General features: G+C 36.5%; 1 protein-coding gene across 2 annotated transcripts in view; it reads right to left on the reverse strand.

The window, feature by feature from the left end:
* sash1a (SAM and SH3 domain containing 1a) overlaps nt 1-16,369 on the reverse strand; it is a 392,361-nt gene that overhangs the window by 21,625 nt on the left and 354,367 nt on the right. Inside the window, exons 9-13 of one of the 2 annotated variants that reach the window (XM_088933877.1) lie at nt 10,722-10,854; nt 7,104-7,498; nt 3,945-4,019; nt 3,495-3,632; nt 1,811-1,943 (exon numbers count right to left, since the gene is read on the reverse strand). In XM_088933877.1, the coding sequence (XP_088790003.1) occupies nt 1,811-1,943; nt 3,495-3,632; nt 3,945-4,019; nt 7,104-7,498; nt 10,722-10,854 (874 nt within the window). Of the gene's footprint in view, nt 1-1,810; nt 1,944-3,494; nt 3,633-3,944; nt 4,020-6,593; nt 7,499-10,721; nt 10,855-16,369 lie in introns of both variants that reach the window. The other variant, XM_088933868.1, reaches the window with a different exon arrangement.

Genomic DNA, 16,369 nt, shown 5'->3' on the forward strand with positions numbered 1-16,369 from the left:
TTCCTCCACAACCTCACACAAACTCTAAAATGCAAGCACAAGCTAAAATATTTTAGTGGATAAATTGCTTCCACAGTTTTGTTCCTTTGCTTAATTTGAAATAGTGGAAAGAAAAGCAACATTTTGGTTATGGAACATTTATGTTTTTCTTATTTCTACTTTCCAGCACTGAACTAGGAAATCCTTAGTTATGGATCAACAGTGGAATGCTACTTTATCTGGACTAGGTTCACAGGAACCATGAAATCAGACAGCCATGTTTTCTGTGAAACTCCTAGCTCTTGCTCAAGAGACTGAGATCATCCCCAGTTACATCAATACAGGAAGACAGAAAAAATCATCTTTTTATATTTTAATGATGGGGCTTCTGCACAGTTTATCAAGAAAAGTAATAATCAGTGTGGAATCCACTGAAAAGCTCAACATAAACTGTTAATGTGTGCACCATCTACAACAAACTCTTTTCTGTCATATTCTGCTATATTTAACAGATGAAACATAAAACAAAAATCCACTTCAAGCTAAACAGTCCTTTTGTGGCCTCAAATACAAACTAAAAAATACACATGAAGCACAAGCATGTGCTGCTGCAAAACATCTTGTGGTATCACATCTTTCATCTGCAATGCATTTCATCTTGTGGTACAGGTAGCAAGGAGCATTGTTTTTTTTCCTAAAATTAGTAAATACATCCTTCTAAAATCCTTTAGTTTCTTATAAAATACCCAGTCCTGATAGTTAATAAATTATCTCAACTCTCGAGGTCACTGCTGCTAACTTGTAAATGAGGCCTATATAGTCAAACGCAAAGAGTGCCCTGGTGGCACTTGCATCTGGTTTTTACTACTAATGGAATTTTAAGGACACCAAAGACCGATACTGTACAAATATTTTATAAACTATAATGTATGTACTGTATCTCCACAAATTGCTTGAAGTGTTTTGCTCTCTTAAGTTTAAATTGAATTCTGATTGCATTGACTAGAAAATGTATCTGCCTGTTGCACATCCCTAGAATTAATACAAGATTTCACTTTGTACTGACCTTATTTCCCGTAAAGTTATTTATTAAGGTCCAGAAACACAAACATATTTGTTCCTACAATAAACCACAAAATTTCATTTCATTCACTGTTTCACTATAACTTTGTCCAGGTTTGGGATTCCTAATGCCCCAGACCGCGGGCACGAGTGTGCCAACTTAGTTTAGCCTTCAACTTATCGATGGTACAAATATACTGTTCATTGATAAGGAATTGGTTATCATATTATATTGATTCCTTTCTATGTTCTCAAGTTTTAACAGGCTTTAAATTCAGTATAATATAATATATTATATTAAAATGATCTCAGTACCTGTGCATATTAAGTCGTCTCGCTGAATTTAGTACTTATTCAACAGTCAAAGATATTTCTATCTGACAAAGTCTATCTTGGTCAGTCATTAATGATAAATTAATGAAAATGACACCAAAGCCATTTAATCAATATCCCAAATCTGTATTCTTTATTCTTCTAAAAACACTTGCATAATGATTTTTTATGCTTTGTATCCTTTGTCACCAGTGAGGCGTCAATGGACATCTGATACTTTCCTTCCATCTTAAAGAAAAAGAAAATATTTTGCCTTAGAGGCCAAAATTGCTGAACGTCTGTTTATTGTAGTTCAACAGAGCTTTTAGCGGTGAATATTTCTGGTTAGAGTTCTGGTTACAGCTAGGTCTTTCCTCCTTGGACATGACACAGAGTACAGAAAGAATATAAGATCACCAGAGTGACCAGTTCCAACGATGCTTAAATACACACTTACTCATGGAGCTCTGTCCACTCAGAGAACTCCTCAGGCTCTCCACTGAGCCTCCTGCCTTCAGCTTGGGCTTCTCTAATGAGTCAGTATCAGGCTGAGGAGACTGAGGGGAGCTGGGTGTCCCATCAGGGCTTGACTGTGATGGAGAAGAACACAGACACAGATCATGTTTAACTTGCATCTTTCACACACACAAAGACTTCAAAATTCAAGCTAATCAGACAAAAACATACTTTTTTTTCCCATAATGCAAACCAAACTCCTAGTTGAAACCATACCTGACAAGACATCAAAGAAAAATCTGAATGATGTTTTTGTCTCATATAAAGTTATACGTTCAATGTGATTTAGCTTTAATGTAACAGTACAACCATTCAAATGAATGCGGTTTTCACCACAAGACTTGAGTTAGATGGGTGAGTTAGGTGCTTTTTATCATTATTTCAAGTGCTTAAAAAACAATACTACAAGTACAATGTATACTAGCAGACTATATCTGTGTTACATAGTAATTAAAACATCTGATTTACGGTAAAATGTTTAGGACATTTAATAACATGTAATATTTAATATTTGAAGATAATACAAATAAAAGCTGTTTTGGGACAAGTATTGAAAGGAATGAAGAGTACCGCATAATGACAAATAGCTGCCATCTACCACCAGATGGCACTCCAGAATTTAAAGTCAGTTGCTTAACCATGAACTTCCTGTTTTATATAAAATATTTTTTTCTTCTTTTGAATTAAATCTTTAACATGAAAAACAAATATCTGATCAACTAAAATATAACATATCTTAAGTGTTTCAAAAATATATGACAGAAAAAGTAAAATAATGTCAGGTTATACATTTAGTTAATAATTTAGACTTTGGTGCTTTATTGCTGGCATGAAGAAAAGAAAATGGTTCTTAAGTGTCATTTTTCTGTCAATTAAAATCTTAACTACCTCAAACTATATTTTTTGCACACTAGTTTCTCCTTAACCAAACAATGTCAATGGAAAGTGGTAAACCCCTACCATAAAGCCCTTTGTTTTCTGTATCCTTTAAAATCAATAACACTCTGTGAAAGTTATTTTACACTTCATACACTTTAAGTGGTATGGAGAGGCAGCTGCTTATGAACACACCCTTTTAATACATGTCTTAACTCCCCAGTTAACTAAGAACTAAGTTACTTACTTTTGAATACTGAAATAGGATTATAATGTTTACATTATTTATTCACTTATAATTAAGTAAATGAAGCAAAAAAACAAATTTAACTCTAATGTAGTATTTCAGAATTACATTTCATATTTCTTTTTGCAAAAAATGGTCAGGATATATGCATGTTTTAGTCTGGGAAAAAACATTTCTTTCTTCTATTCATTTTTCTTCAGAGACTACATTGCCAAGTAAGGCAAGGAGACATCTGTACTGTGGAATTACATTGTGCTTTTCTGAAATGCACATCAAGCAAATAACAACTCCCACAGAATTCAGATGCAGAAGTTCCAGGTAATCAAGTTTTCAACAGGGACTGTTCTGGGTTACCCCAGTGCTCAACAAGGTGTGTGTGCGTTTGATGATTAGCCAGTTTACATCCAAACCAAAATCATTATTAACATGCTTGTTTCCTCAGCATACCTCCTGAATAAAATTCACGTCTCAGAGATGAAGAATGATTTGCTGGAAGCCTGACCTGTTCAGATAAAGAACTGCTGTATTTCTTGGACATGCGTTTCCTCATGGTCTCCTTCACTGACTTCACCTTTTTGCCAAGGGAGATTCGCGATGTTGTTGGAGACTTCACAACTTCTCTGTAAATTCCTTCTTTACTCTATACCACACAATTAAAAAAAGATTTGAAGATGTTTCAAAGAACCCAACAATATACCCACACATCAAAAAGCATGGGTAGAGCAGGATGAGAAAATATATATACTGTATATATTTTATCTTATATATTGAATTTAGCTTATACATTGTAGTTAACCCTCAAAAATTAAGAGGAAAATGTTTTCAAATCTGTAACCAAAAAATGGTAATGACCAGAGACACTATTCCTTTCCTAACTTTTAATTTTACTAACAACATGTAAAATTATACCCACTTGTCCCTGAATTGTTTTTATTTCTGAAAGAGTACTCACTGAGGGTTCAAAAGCACTGTTCACAACATGGAGTGAACGATTGGACAGGTCAAAACCTCCAAAGCTGCATGTTCTCTGTAGAAAATAAATGATCACATATGATATCCATTAATGTTTAATATCATACAATTACACTTCATGCTTGAGATCATAATATGTACAGTACAGTCTCAAAATCTGTGAATTAAAATTTGCTAAATCACTTATTCACAATTCGGTTTGGCCTATGGGGTACTGGATGGAAGAACAACAGAGAAGGATAGTTGAAGGTTGTTAAGCGCAACTTTCAAATTAGCTACAGAACAGACTGGGAGTGAGCCTCTCTCTGCCCTCTGCCCAAGTACCCACATCTCAGTGTGGTCTTGTTACTGTATTGAATTGAACAATCCCAGTTCTCTGTTGGCAACATGAGGAATGACAGGCTGGAAATGACTTTACAAGCTCACTTGACTATTTCCCTTTTAATTTAAGTGGGGTATGCTAATCATGGAACTGGGAAAGCAGAGAGAGAAAGTGCAAGCCTATGCAGTGTAGAGGAGGGATTCAAATTGTTTATGCAGTTGATTGCTATATGTTTCTCATTACTGTTTTCTGTTTTGTTAAATAACAATGTTATTTAATTAAATTGAAGCCAAGTAATTAGTACTATAAGCATATACTTATACTTATCCCTTACTTATAGCATATAAGGGATTGTTACTTATGTCTTTTAACCACATATACTATAAATTGTAGTAAATTATGCAACGTTATCGAGGTGATCTTGGTTATATGCAAATTTGGTTATTCATAATAGTTCTCTGCACTGAATCCTCACGGATGTTGAGACCCTGCTGTACTTTTACCCATTGTATTTCAATGACAGCTATATACAGAAACACCACATTCGTACACAACTACAGAAAGACCACTGAGCTTGATATCAGTTACAAAAATATTGAGTATTAGCAGCAATCATGCCACAAATCAGATAATTTAGCTGTACACATATGTCTAATAACAAATGGAAGATGGGTATTTTTGACTTTTTTTTCTAAGCTTTGTTACAATTATATTTAGACTGCAGAAATTGACAAGTCTCCCATGCTCACTTCCTAATACGTTACATTGAGAAGTTTGCTGGCAAATTTTTAATCACTTCAGCTAACATGAAAGGTCTGTTAGCAGTATTTTATATTTCTTATAAAATGTGGGGCAGAGAAAAGCTGGGTGATTTATAATAATGGGGAAAAAAGAAAATTAACCCTAATTGAGATAGCTTTGACCCTCATCTCTTAAGAATAGTAGGTATCAGAAATGTAAAGAGGAAACCAGAGATGTTGTCTTGGCCAGAGGCTTTGAATTTATGAAGATATTGCCTTTGTGACTCTTAAAATTAAAAAATACCAAAAACTAAGATAAGCACAAAAGAGAGTATATTATTATTTCTGTTCAAATGCCAACAGAAGTCTACTTCTTTCGGGCTGAATAAATCAGAATAGGAGTACTGTGGGTCCATGTCAGGCATTACATAAATGTCACAGCAGATGAATGAAGAAAAAGGTCTGTTGATGGGATGTTAGATATTCAATGGAATGGTCATGCAAATAGAAACATTTTCCACCAAAAAGGAAAAATTATGTTAACATCAATTAATCATGCAATTCTGTTCACAAAACAGAAAAAAATAGTAACTAAAATGAAAACTAACTGACCACTTCCACTGAATACAAAGTGGGCATTTTGGTTTCTTCAAGGCTGCAGAATAACACTGTCTCCACATTAGCAACGTATTTCAGTTATCATAAGCAACATACTGCTGTTACCTACATACTGTACTTAAACCACATTCCTCAACATTTACATTAATCAATGATGTGGGGATGATTTAGCGCCTTTGCTAAGATTAAGGAATCATTTTAAATTAATTGGGGAGACAAACACCTTGCTCTACCTTGAAGCTGAGAAATTTGAAAGAATAGGATCATCACCTGCCATCTCATGTCTAAGTCTGAAATGCAGCACCTTCAGCTGAAATAACTTTTTAAATGTGATCTTAGAACTGGTTTTCTTAAATATTTAAAACTTATGGAAAAGGTTGCAATGAAAATATGGATAAGAATAATAATAAAATATTAGGTTTACTATTCACTGTGACTGAAATGTTTCTTCACTTCCTAAGCATAACATCAGTACCCATGGGGAGTTAAATTTGCTCATGCTACAAAACAGTCAGATAAATTTCAAGGTGATTGGTGGTGACTGTCCACAGGTACATAACTCGAGTTCTTTTGTGCACTTTAGAATTTTCCTGTTCGACCAGATGCATTTAGTATACACTACATTGAGTTTACACAATATCTTAAAATTGTTTAAAATCTGTACAGCTTGGGTCTCTTGAACAAACCACCCAGCTATATACAGTAGTTGAAGCAAATTCCATGGCATCCTTTAAGCAATGGCTGAATGAAATCCTTGGATAATAAGCTACTAGCAATAAAATGAGAATGGTGGCCGATAGAGACTCTTCTCTTTTGTAAACTTTCTTATGACTAAAATCACCACAATCTACATAAAACAGAAAAGGAACTTATTTTGCAGCCTTGGAAGAAAAGAAAAAACCCACACTTAACGAGGGAGGTCCTGAGGGCCTTCTCCTCACAGACTCACAGACTTCTGCTGAATGCGCAAGAGAACGCGTTTGGTACAGTGGTCCACAGTCGCTGCCCACTTCCTCTCTGCCTCTCCCTCTTCCTCTAACAGGCAGCGGCGTAGATCCTGCTGGTCACCTTTGCTCATGGTCCTGTCCACAGGCCGTACCAGCTGGGACCAGTGGAGGTGTCCATAAAGGCTTCTCTCGACCACATAGGTTATATTAAACTCACTGACTGCAGTCCTTGTCCTCAACTTGCAATTGGGGAACCCCCATCCACCACCAGCACTGCCCTTAGATTTCTCCCGCAGCAGCTGGAAGTCACAGTGGGCTGGAGAAGAGGGCAGAGGCACTGGCAGCTTGTTGTGGGGGCGCTGGTACAATAAGTGTCTGAAGTAAGAGTAGTTGGCATCTATTTTCTTTAGCCGTACTTGCTTCTTGATACTCTGGAACTCCTCCAGGGACACCAGCAGGTGATGCTGTGGCCTGGCCATGCCATAAAAGCTGTACACATTTTCCCTACTTACCCCGTGGCTAAGTGGGCTCAGGACCCTGCGCATTTCGCCGTCTGTCATGGAGCGGGAGACTTTCTGCTGCAGGTCCTCCTCACCACAGCCCTCTACCTCAGAGAAGGAAGAGCCGCTGCCACCTACCACCCCACTGCCCACCTTCTTGAATGAGCGGATGAGGCCTTGGCTGCTGCTGGACTTGCCAAAGCTTTTGACCAACTTATGGCCCGTCCATGTGTCCAGGCTACTGGAGGAGGGAGAGGTGGTGATGCTGTCTGAATCTCCATCCTGCAAGAGTTGCTCCTGGAGCAGCAAAGATAGTGAATCATCTTGAGGAATCGGAGGCTTCTTTTGCACCCCCGAATAAAGCGAAGAATTGTCTTCACGTGTAGCGGATTCCTCAAAACACAGATCTGAAAAGGATCAAATAATTCATCTTTTAATTAAAACATTTACACTTTTAGACAGGCACTTTTGTACTAGGACTATAACCTATAGTAGATATACATATACATTATGGTTTGAGTACCTAGGTATATACAGTGCCGTGAAAAAGTATTTGCCCCCTTCCTGATTTCCTCTATTATTGCATATTTGTCACACTGGATGTTTTCAGATCTTTAGACAAAATCTAATATTAGATAAAGGGAACCTGAGTAAAAAAACACACTTTTTATTATTATTTCATTTATTTAATAAAGTTATACTACACCCACATCCCCAGTGTGAAAAAGTAATATTTTATTAAGTATTATAAGTACACTTAATAACTGGTTGTGCCACCTTTACCTGCGATGACTACAACCAGACACTTCCTATAATTCAATACCAGTTTTCAGATCATTGTATAGGAATTTTAGCCCACTTTTCTTCACAGAACTGCTTTAATTCAGTTAATTCGGTTTTTGAGCATGAACTGCTCACTTCAGGTCCTGCCACAGCATCTCTATTGGGCTTAGGTCTGGACTTTGACTAGGCCACTCCAAAACTGTTATTTTTGCTTCTTTTCAGCCATTCTGATGTGGTCTTGTTTTTGTGTTTTGGATCATTGTCTTGTTGCACGGACGGATGACCAGACATTCTCCTTAAGAATTTTCTGATCCAGAGCAGAATTCATGGTTCCTTCAATTTTGGCAAGTTGTCCAGGTCCCAAGGCAGCAAAGCATCCTCACAGAATCACACTACAACCATGTTTTGACTGTTGGTAGACACTTGCAGTTCTTTGGATGTTTAGTATCCTTTGTGACTTCCTGGACGATTGTATGCTGCACCCTTGAAGAAATTTTGGCAGGTTAGCCACTCCTGGGAAGATTCACTACTATTAGTGTTCTCCATTTGGGGATTATGGCTCTCAGTGTGGTTCAGTGGAGTCCCAGAGCCTTAGAAATGGCTTTGTAACCCTTTCCAGACTGATAGATCTCTTCAGGAATTTCCTTTGATTGTGGCATAATGTGCTTGTTGAATTTTTGTGCTGGCAACTTGACTCTGATGGTAAGGGTCAAAATACAGTAAGTGAGGTTTATATTGAGCAGGGCTGGCTGTAATCAATACAATTATCCCTTTAATTGGGTTGATTTCACTTTTTCACACAGTGAAGGGCAATTACTTTTTCACACAGTGTCAGTTGGTGTTGGATAACTTTGTTCACTAAATAAATGAAATAAGTAAAAAAAATATATTTGTTCACTTAGGTTCCCTTTATTCAAGTTTAGTTTTTGTTTGAAGACCTGAGAACATTCAGTGTAAACAATTTGCAATAATAGAGGAAATCAGGAATGGGGCAAACACTTTTTTACAGCACTGTATGCATAGGTACTTATACCTAAACATTAATATATACATGATTACTAGAGTTTCCATTTAGGTGTAAACTATTTCTACCCCATACTGTCTTCATAACGTCTGTAAGCCATGTTCATGTCAAAATCCACATGAACATGCAATAACCAAAATCTGCCGTTTTTAAAATTCCACATTTTCTGTTGCTATACCTCTTTACATTTTAATATGAAAGAATCCTTTCAGAAAAGTTCATTTTTGTAGAGAAAATGCAGTTTCTAGTAACTACAAAGACAATTAAATTAATTGATTATGAATGATAAGATGAATTCACATTAACAGGATGTTAATGTTTGGTGGCTCATTTTACAATGACTTCAGGTCACTTTCTTATAACAGAGCCATACATTTTTGCCTTCCTCCATATTGAGTAGACTGTAATTTTATAATTATAACTCAGTAGTGTTAATTACATCAATATATTTGAGCTACAGATGTGGACATTACCCACAGACTGACCTTTATGATCCTCTATAAAAGGGTAGAATGGGCAATTAGTGGCTATCAAAAGTATTCACCCCTCTTTGGACTTTGTCAGATTTTATGTTGTTATAATGTGGACTCATAATGCATTTAATCTGTACGTTTTTGCCATTGATCGACACAAAACACTCTACAATGTCAACGTGAAAACTAAATGCTACATATCATCCTACATAAATTCTAAATATAAAACAGAATAAAATAACCAACAGCATAAGTATTCACCCCTTTGCTATGACACGCATAGATTGGCTTTGATACAACCAATAATCTTTAGGGTTCCCATGAGTTCTGGTAAAATACACATAACTCTGGTCCCACAATTAATTAATGCAGCTCTCAAAAAAAACGACATCATGAAGAAAAAATAACATTTAAATCAAATTTGGGATAGGGTTATTGAAAACCAATTAGGGTATAAGAAAATTTCAGAGGAACTATAATAATAATAATAATTGCTTACACTTATATAGCACTTTTCTGGACACTCCACTCAAAGCGCTTTACAGGTAATGGGGACTCCCCTCCACCACCAATGTGCAGCATCCACCTGGATGATGCAACGGCAGCCATAGTGTGCCAGAACGCTGACCACACAGGAGGAGAGCAGAGTAATGAAGCCAGTTCATAGAGGGGGATTATTAGGAGGCCATGATTGGTAAGGGCCAATGGGAATTTGGCCCGGACGCCGGGGTTACACCCCTACTCTTTTCGAGAAACATCCTGGGATTTTTAATGACCACAGAGAGTCAGGACCTCAGTTTTACGTCTCATCCGAAGGATGGCGCCTGTTTACAGTATAGTGTCCCCGTCACTATACTGGGGCATTAGGACGCACATGGACCGCAGGGTGAGCGCCCCCTGCTGGCCCCACTAACACCTCTTCCAGCAGCAACCTCAGTTTTTCCCAGGAGGTCTCCCATCCAGGTACTGACCAGGCTCACACCTGCTTAGCTTCAGTGGGTTGCCAGTTGTTAGTTGCAGGGTGATATGGCTGCTGGCCTCAAGAAATCAGTACTTATGCGGTTATTTTCTGTTATATTTAAGTTATGTTTCTAACTAATTTAGGAGGATCTGTAGAATGTGGTTTTTGCTTTGGCTTTATGGGTGTTTTTTTGTCAATCAATGGCAAAAAATCTCAAATACAATATGATTCCATATTGTAACACAATAAAATGTGACAAAACACCAAAGGTAGTGAATACTTTTGATTGCCACTGTACTTATCCTCAGGGCAGGGCACATTAGACCTTACAATAATATACTTTAAGTGCACCACTTCTCAAACTAGACAGATATATAAAGAATATATACCTTCTGTGCCTGTTTTTTTCATCTCTTCCACTCTGATCAGCTTCTTTCTCACTCTTCGAGTGGAGTTCACCAGCTTGTGAAGCCGTTTAAACTTCACTGATTCGTCTGTTTCATCCTCAGACTGCTCCCGTGACTGAAAACAGAATCACATTTTTATCAGTATCCACAAACTGCAGAATCCTGACAAGAAGTCCTAATATCCCCAGCACTGAACTGAAAATGCCATCTTTCTAGGAAAAAGGAATGCAAGTACATCAGTAAAAACCTAAAATTATCTTTACAAAACATTGCAGGAAACAAGCAGTAACATCTGAATGGAACTCTTATACTTACTATGTTTTACATGTTTTAATTATAAAAGATGTTCAGGGGAGATTTTCAGCAAAATAAAGTGCAATCAATGAATAGCTGTACAAGGTAAAATTATGAAATTACAAATTGCTCAAAGGATTTTAATCTATAATGCTTTCAGCACAGAAATCTTTCATTTAAAGAATGCCACCAATGGTGCAACTCTTCAATTACAATTTCACAGTATTTTGAAAAGGATCACCCAACGTTTTCATGGATATAAATGGTCCAGATAGTAGTGTCAATTCATTTTGGGTGGGAGTGCAAATGTTTGTATTGGTTGGTACCCTGTTACCATAAAATGGAATTTCCAGATAATGGCCAGCAGCGCATGTAAACATATAGTATACTTAAAAGGGGCAATTCCACATTAAACAAAAATGGAAGAAGGAGAGGCAGATGAAGAAAGAGACAGGAGAAAGACAGCAAAAAGTAAGTTACAGGTTTACAACCCATCTTTACAACCTCCTTGAGAAACTAAAAACCATCAGGTTGTGGTCACCCTAAAATGTAGGGAGACATACACTTACATGTGGACAGTGTAAAAAGGTAATGTAGGACTTCATAAAATAATTAAAGCTCTAAAAGGTAAGGCTGTCCTATGAACTGATGTTAAAAAACACAACTGTTAGTCCATCCATCCATTTTTAACTGTTTTTACCAATTCAGGGTTGCGGGTGAGGTGGAGTCTATGCCAGAAAGCAACAGGAGCATGGCATGGTACAACCTGGATGGGACGCCAGTCAATCACAGGGCAAATGCACAAATGCACACACTACACAATAAGCACAAGCATCATGAGAATTACATACTGTAGCAGCAGACTTTAGAGATTTTATAATCTTGTACATGCAATTTATATGCTATAATCTAAGAATACAAACACCAGAAATGGTTTGTAGTGCTACTGTATGTTTCTCTTCTCAAGGTTTTCTGACTGTGTTTTATGTCTTCAATGATATTAATTGTTTGGTATAAGGACTGCAGCAGTCACGTCACAACATAAAAAAAGGGCTATGCTACTATGTTGTTCTCAGCATCCCTGCTCAACAAGCCTGCACTGACAGTATTGTATGAGGAATGCAAAGGAACAAGTAATAGGTTTATTCCATGCTGAAAAAAAGAAGAAAGAGAACACAACGTTTCGGCCGTGGAGCTTTTTTCGCCGAAACGTTGTGTTCTCTTTCTTCTTTTTTTCAGCATGGAATAAACCTATTACTTGTTCCTTTGCAGCCTACGCATGCTGACGCAGCTACCCACCTGAACTTGTATGAGGAATGATGACAAAGTCAATTACAGACTGAACAACTAACTCTAGGTCCGATCTATGAGAAACATTTGAAAGTGCCTATTAAGCCATACTGAGAATTTTCCATCGCTGGGCCCATATGTCCAATTTTTTTCATTATTTTAGCAAAAGCTGAAGTAATTTTGTGGTAAATGCCTCAGTGTTTTTTCAGTGGTTTCCAGAGCAACATTACATCATATTGCAGACATCTGGCTCCACTGTTCAAGCCATAGCAAACCAGCCAACTCAGAAAGCAGAAACACAGTTAAAGAAACAGTTAGCCTTTTTGTTTTAGAGCTATGAACAATTAAAGTAAAAAAAAATAAGACCACAGTGTCTTCCTATTTCCTATTATGAAAATAAGTAAAGGAATGAATTTTCATTTACATACTGCCCTTCCTGAATTCCCCAAAATGCTATCCTAGTACCTGTAGTCAAAACCTTAGTCTGTGAGATGAATAGGAGATGAAAATTAAATGTTATAAGGGAATCTTTGGTTTAAGCATAACACGAAGATTGGCACCCCTTGATCCCTAAAAGAATGCCATGGGAATTTCAATAATAAATGATCTTGTCCAGAAAATTGTCTCATCTCAAGCATGGCTCCCCAAAACACTGTTCTTTGATAGTTCTTTTTTGCATTTATTTCTTTTGCTCAAAGAAATTCAGCTCAGCTTTTAAGAACCTAATGTTCTTAAAAGTCCCGATTCATATTCTGTCAAGGAACACACTTGCTGATGTTTGGAGGTCTGATCCTGGGTAGCTGTAGCTGAATACATGGATACACGAGTACAGCTGAGAGTAAAACGTGACAAATATTTGGAGAAGAAGTCAGAAGCTAAATAAGCTGTTTCAAAGAGTATGGGCTCCTTAAACATGTTCTCTGCATCTCATTATGTATTTCACACTTTTATGTAACTTTCACACTTCTGAAAATTGATTTCTCAGAAGGAGTTAGAAGTAAATAAAAATCAAGTGCCTTAAAAACTGCCTTTGGTATTTCTTTTTCTGCAGCAGCATTATACCCTCATTTTCTTATTCTCAGTCATGCAACAGAAAGTTATTTTTACAACATGTATCATTTAGTCTAGACCACATGCAACAGAGCTCCATTTAACAAACCAAGGGTTAGTCAAAGTATGGGGGAAAGCCAATACTAAACTGTATAAAATATGAAAAGATATTCTGGACTACATGACAGCCTAAGGAAGTGGTCTTGAAAAGAAGCAAACTGTCTGCCATGTATTTACTGCACTAATGACTTTAAGTTAAATGTTAACAGCTAAACCAACACAGACAACAGAACAACAAGACTACAGAACAGTTCTTGAGCATAAGACAGGTCCACAACATTATCTGCATTATCAATAATGTATTAGTTATCCTGATGAGGATAATAAGTGGATCCAGGCTGAAATATTTTAATTGTGATTACTAGTCTTTAGTGCAATGTGCTGAGAAGGATTCAGTACAAGAACAAGCATCTTTATAATCTGACTTCTGAATCTGACAAGAATACTTGTTGCTGTGTTTATGAACATACATGACTGTCGGGCTGCACTTCACCATTGTATCCAACTTAACTGCACTCTTTTGAAATAAGGCTATTTAAATGCAGAAATAAGCTATTTTGATTGTCCATTATTGAAATATGTGATCATTTTACACTTGATAACCACTCAGCATAGTGCGTACAGGTCAAAAACCTTGACCCTGCATCAGACACAATGGGGACATTGCAATTTTTTTTAACTTAAGTACTGTTTTTATTTGGTTTCCATTTCTGTGAATAAACCAGGGTTTCTTTTTAAAAAGATGCATTTTTAACCCTCTCCAGCAGCTGGAACTAAAATATTCAAAGGGACACATTACACACTGTGTAACTTCTGATCAGTCCGGTAAAATTTGTCTTTCAGAAATGGTTTTTGGGTCATTATGTGTATAGGTTAGGCATACTTTTGCTTTCCAGTAGCAAAAAAAAACAAGGTGAAGACTATAGTAATCATACATACTGTATATACATAACAAGCTAGGGTGCATACTGTACAAAATTAACAAGCTTAGACTGAGAGCTGACCTAAAATTCAGAAAAAGTAAACAGCCAAGCAATGCAGCTTTGAAAATGTTTATGCTCCATTGTGTAAATCTGTCTATAGCCAAAGCAAATACTGCACACACATTTATTTATAAATTTAACCAAATCTTTTTTCCCTAGACATTAGAAAGTACAGACAATGGAAGAAGAACAATAAAAGACATGCAAACTGAAATTAATTAATTAAACAAAACTACTTATAAGGCTGTGTTTCTACTTGTGTTTCTACTTTCACACAGTGTGGCAGCCTTATGCACTATAGAACAGGGTATCATTACATAAGAAAGAGGAATGAGGAAACTGAACTACATTGCCACCACCGGTATTATTATACCAAATGGCAGAAAAGTATTTTATGACAATAACAAAGTAGATACTTTATTAAAACTTGCCAAAAATGTAATTTTGAAACAGAATTTTTTTTAGCAACAGTCAAGAAAGGCCATATAACTGCAAATATGTTACAGGCAGAATAAATTGCAGGTATAGTTCTCAAAGTACTGTATTTGCATTTTAATATTGCAAATATATGAACAAAAGCTGAAACATCTTTGTACACCTAAAATCATGAATTTCAAACCCAAAGTTAAGTTAAAATGTCCCATCAGCATCAAGAATTACTTGAAAGAGATTCCTTACTTACCACTTTTGGCATTTAGTAGGTTACAGTTTTTATCTCCCACACAGCTTATATTTGTTTTCCATAAAACATTTAAACTCTAACATCAATATTAAACACAGCATTTAACTCCCAGTCAAGGATGCACAACTAAGTTCACAGATAGTACCATTCAGTGCCTTGTGTATCCATGAAAAAGGGAGAAGATAAACTCATGTTCATTAACTACTTAACAACAAATCCTACGAAGTACAGACATGCTGCTTTAACAGTAACAACCCAGATTGTCAATGTACTACAAGTTTTCTATTCAAAAGCAGAGAAAAGGAGTGCTGTATATTGCAAACAATCCCCGGTTTCACTGACGAAGGCTATCTGACCTCTTTTTGGCCTTCATATCCTTAATTACTGTTGGAGGAATTTTTGCAGAAAAAAAAGGAAACGCTGCACAGATTCTTTGCTAGCCAAGATGAGGTCTGACCCTGGAATACTAAGTCAATTGCAGATGCTACCACAAGCTGAAACACAAATAATTTAACTGTTTGGAAGCTTTAGATGATACAACCACTATGTAAGGATGGGCAGTAGGGATTAATTTTCTTGGAACTTTCCGTATAAATTTAATGCAATTATGACAGTTAGTATTATGCAAAAATCCCAGATTTTTTCTGATATACAGGATTCAGCTCTGGATCAGTTGGTTCCCTCATCTCAAGAGCCTGTGCTCTTAAGCCTTCTATGTCACTTGGATTAAAAGAAAAGTTCTGAGAATAGAAAGACAAAACACAAGCATACTGTATTGACAGACAAACATTTTAGATACCCATTGTTTCTAACCATTCAGCCCCTCAAAATACATCTCAAATGTGTTCTCCAAGGAAAAAATGAAAATCGCACAACTCTCTCTTTGCACAGGATTACAGCCACTGAATTTAAATTGTGTCAAATTATCACAGATAATTCCCTCAACTACTTTGTTCTAAGACTAAGTGAAGGACTATATCACTTTTAATGAATAACACTTCTCTAAACAAGGTAAAATTTAAAAGGCTGAATTCTCAAAGCAACAGACCTGCTGTGCTTGGATACAATATAGCTTTCTTTCTTTTCCATTGTGTTGAACATGTAAATCTTTGGCAAAACCAATCTCCTTTAATTCCATTCCCTGTGATACATTCTGTAATTTTTTCTCCAAGCAGCATAAACGCAACCACATAAACCACTAAAAACCACATGTAAAAGGTTTGTTGCAGTTTCATATGGCTGTCATTTTGTTGCGATGCTGTGACCTACAT

Source organism: Atractosteus spatula, chromosome 2 (genome assembly GCF_055471065.1).
Source record: "Atractosteus spatula isolate fAtrSpa1 chromosome 2, fAtrSpa1.hap1, whole genome shotgun sequence".
In the NCBI taxonomy this organism is placed as follows: domain Eukaryota; kingdom Metazoa; phylum Chordata; class Actinopteri; order Semionotiformes; family Lepisosteidae; genus Atractosteus; species Atractosteus spatula.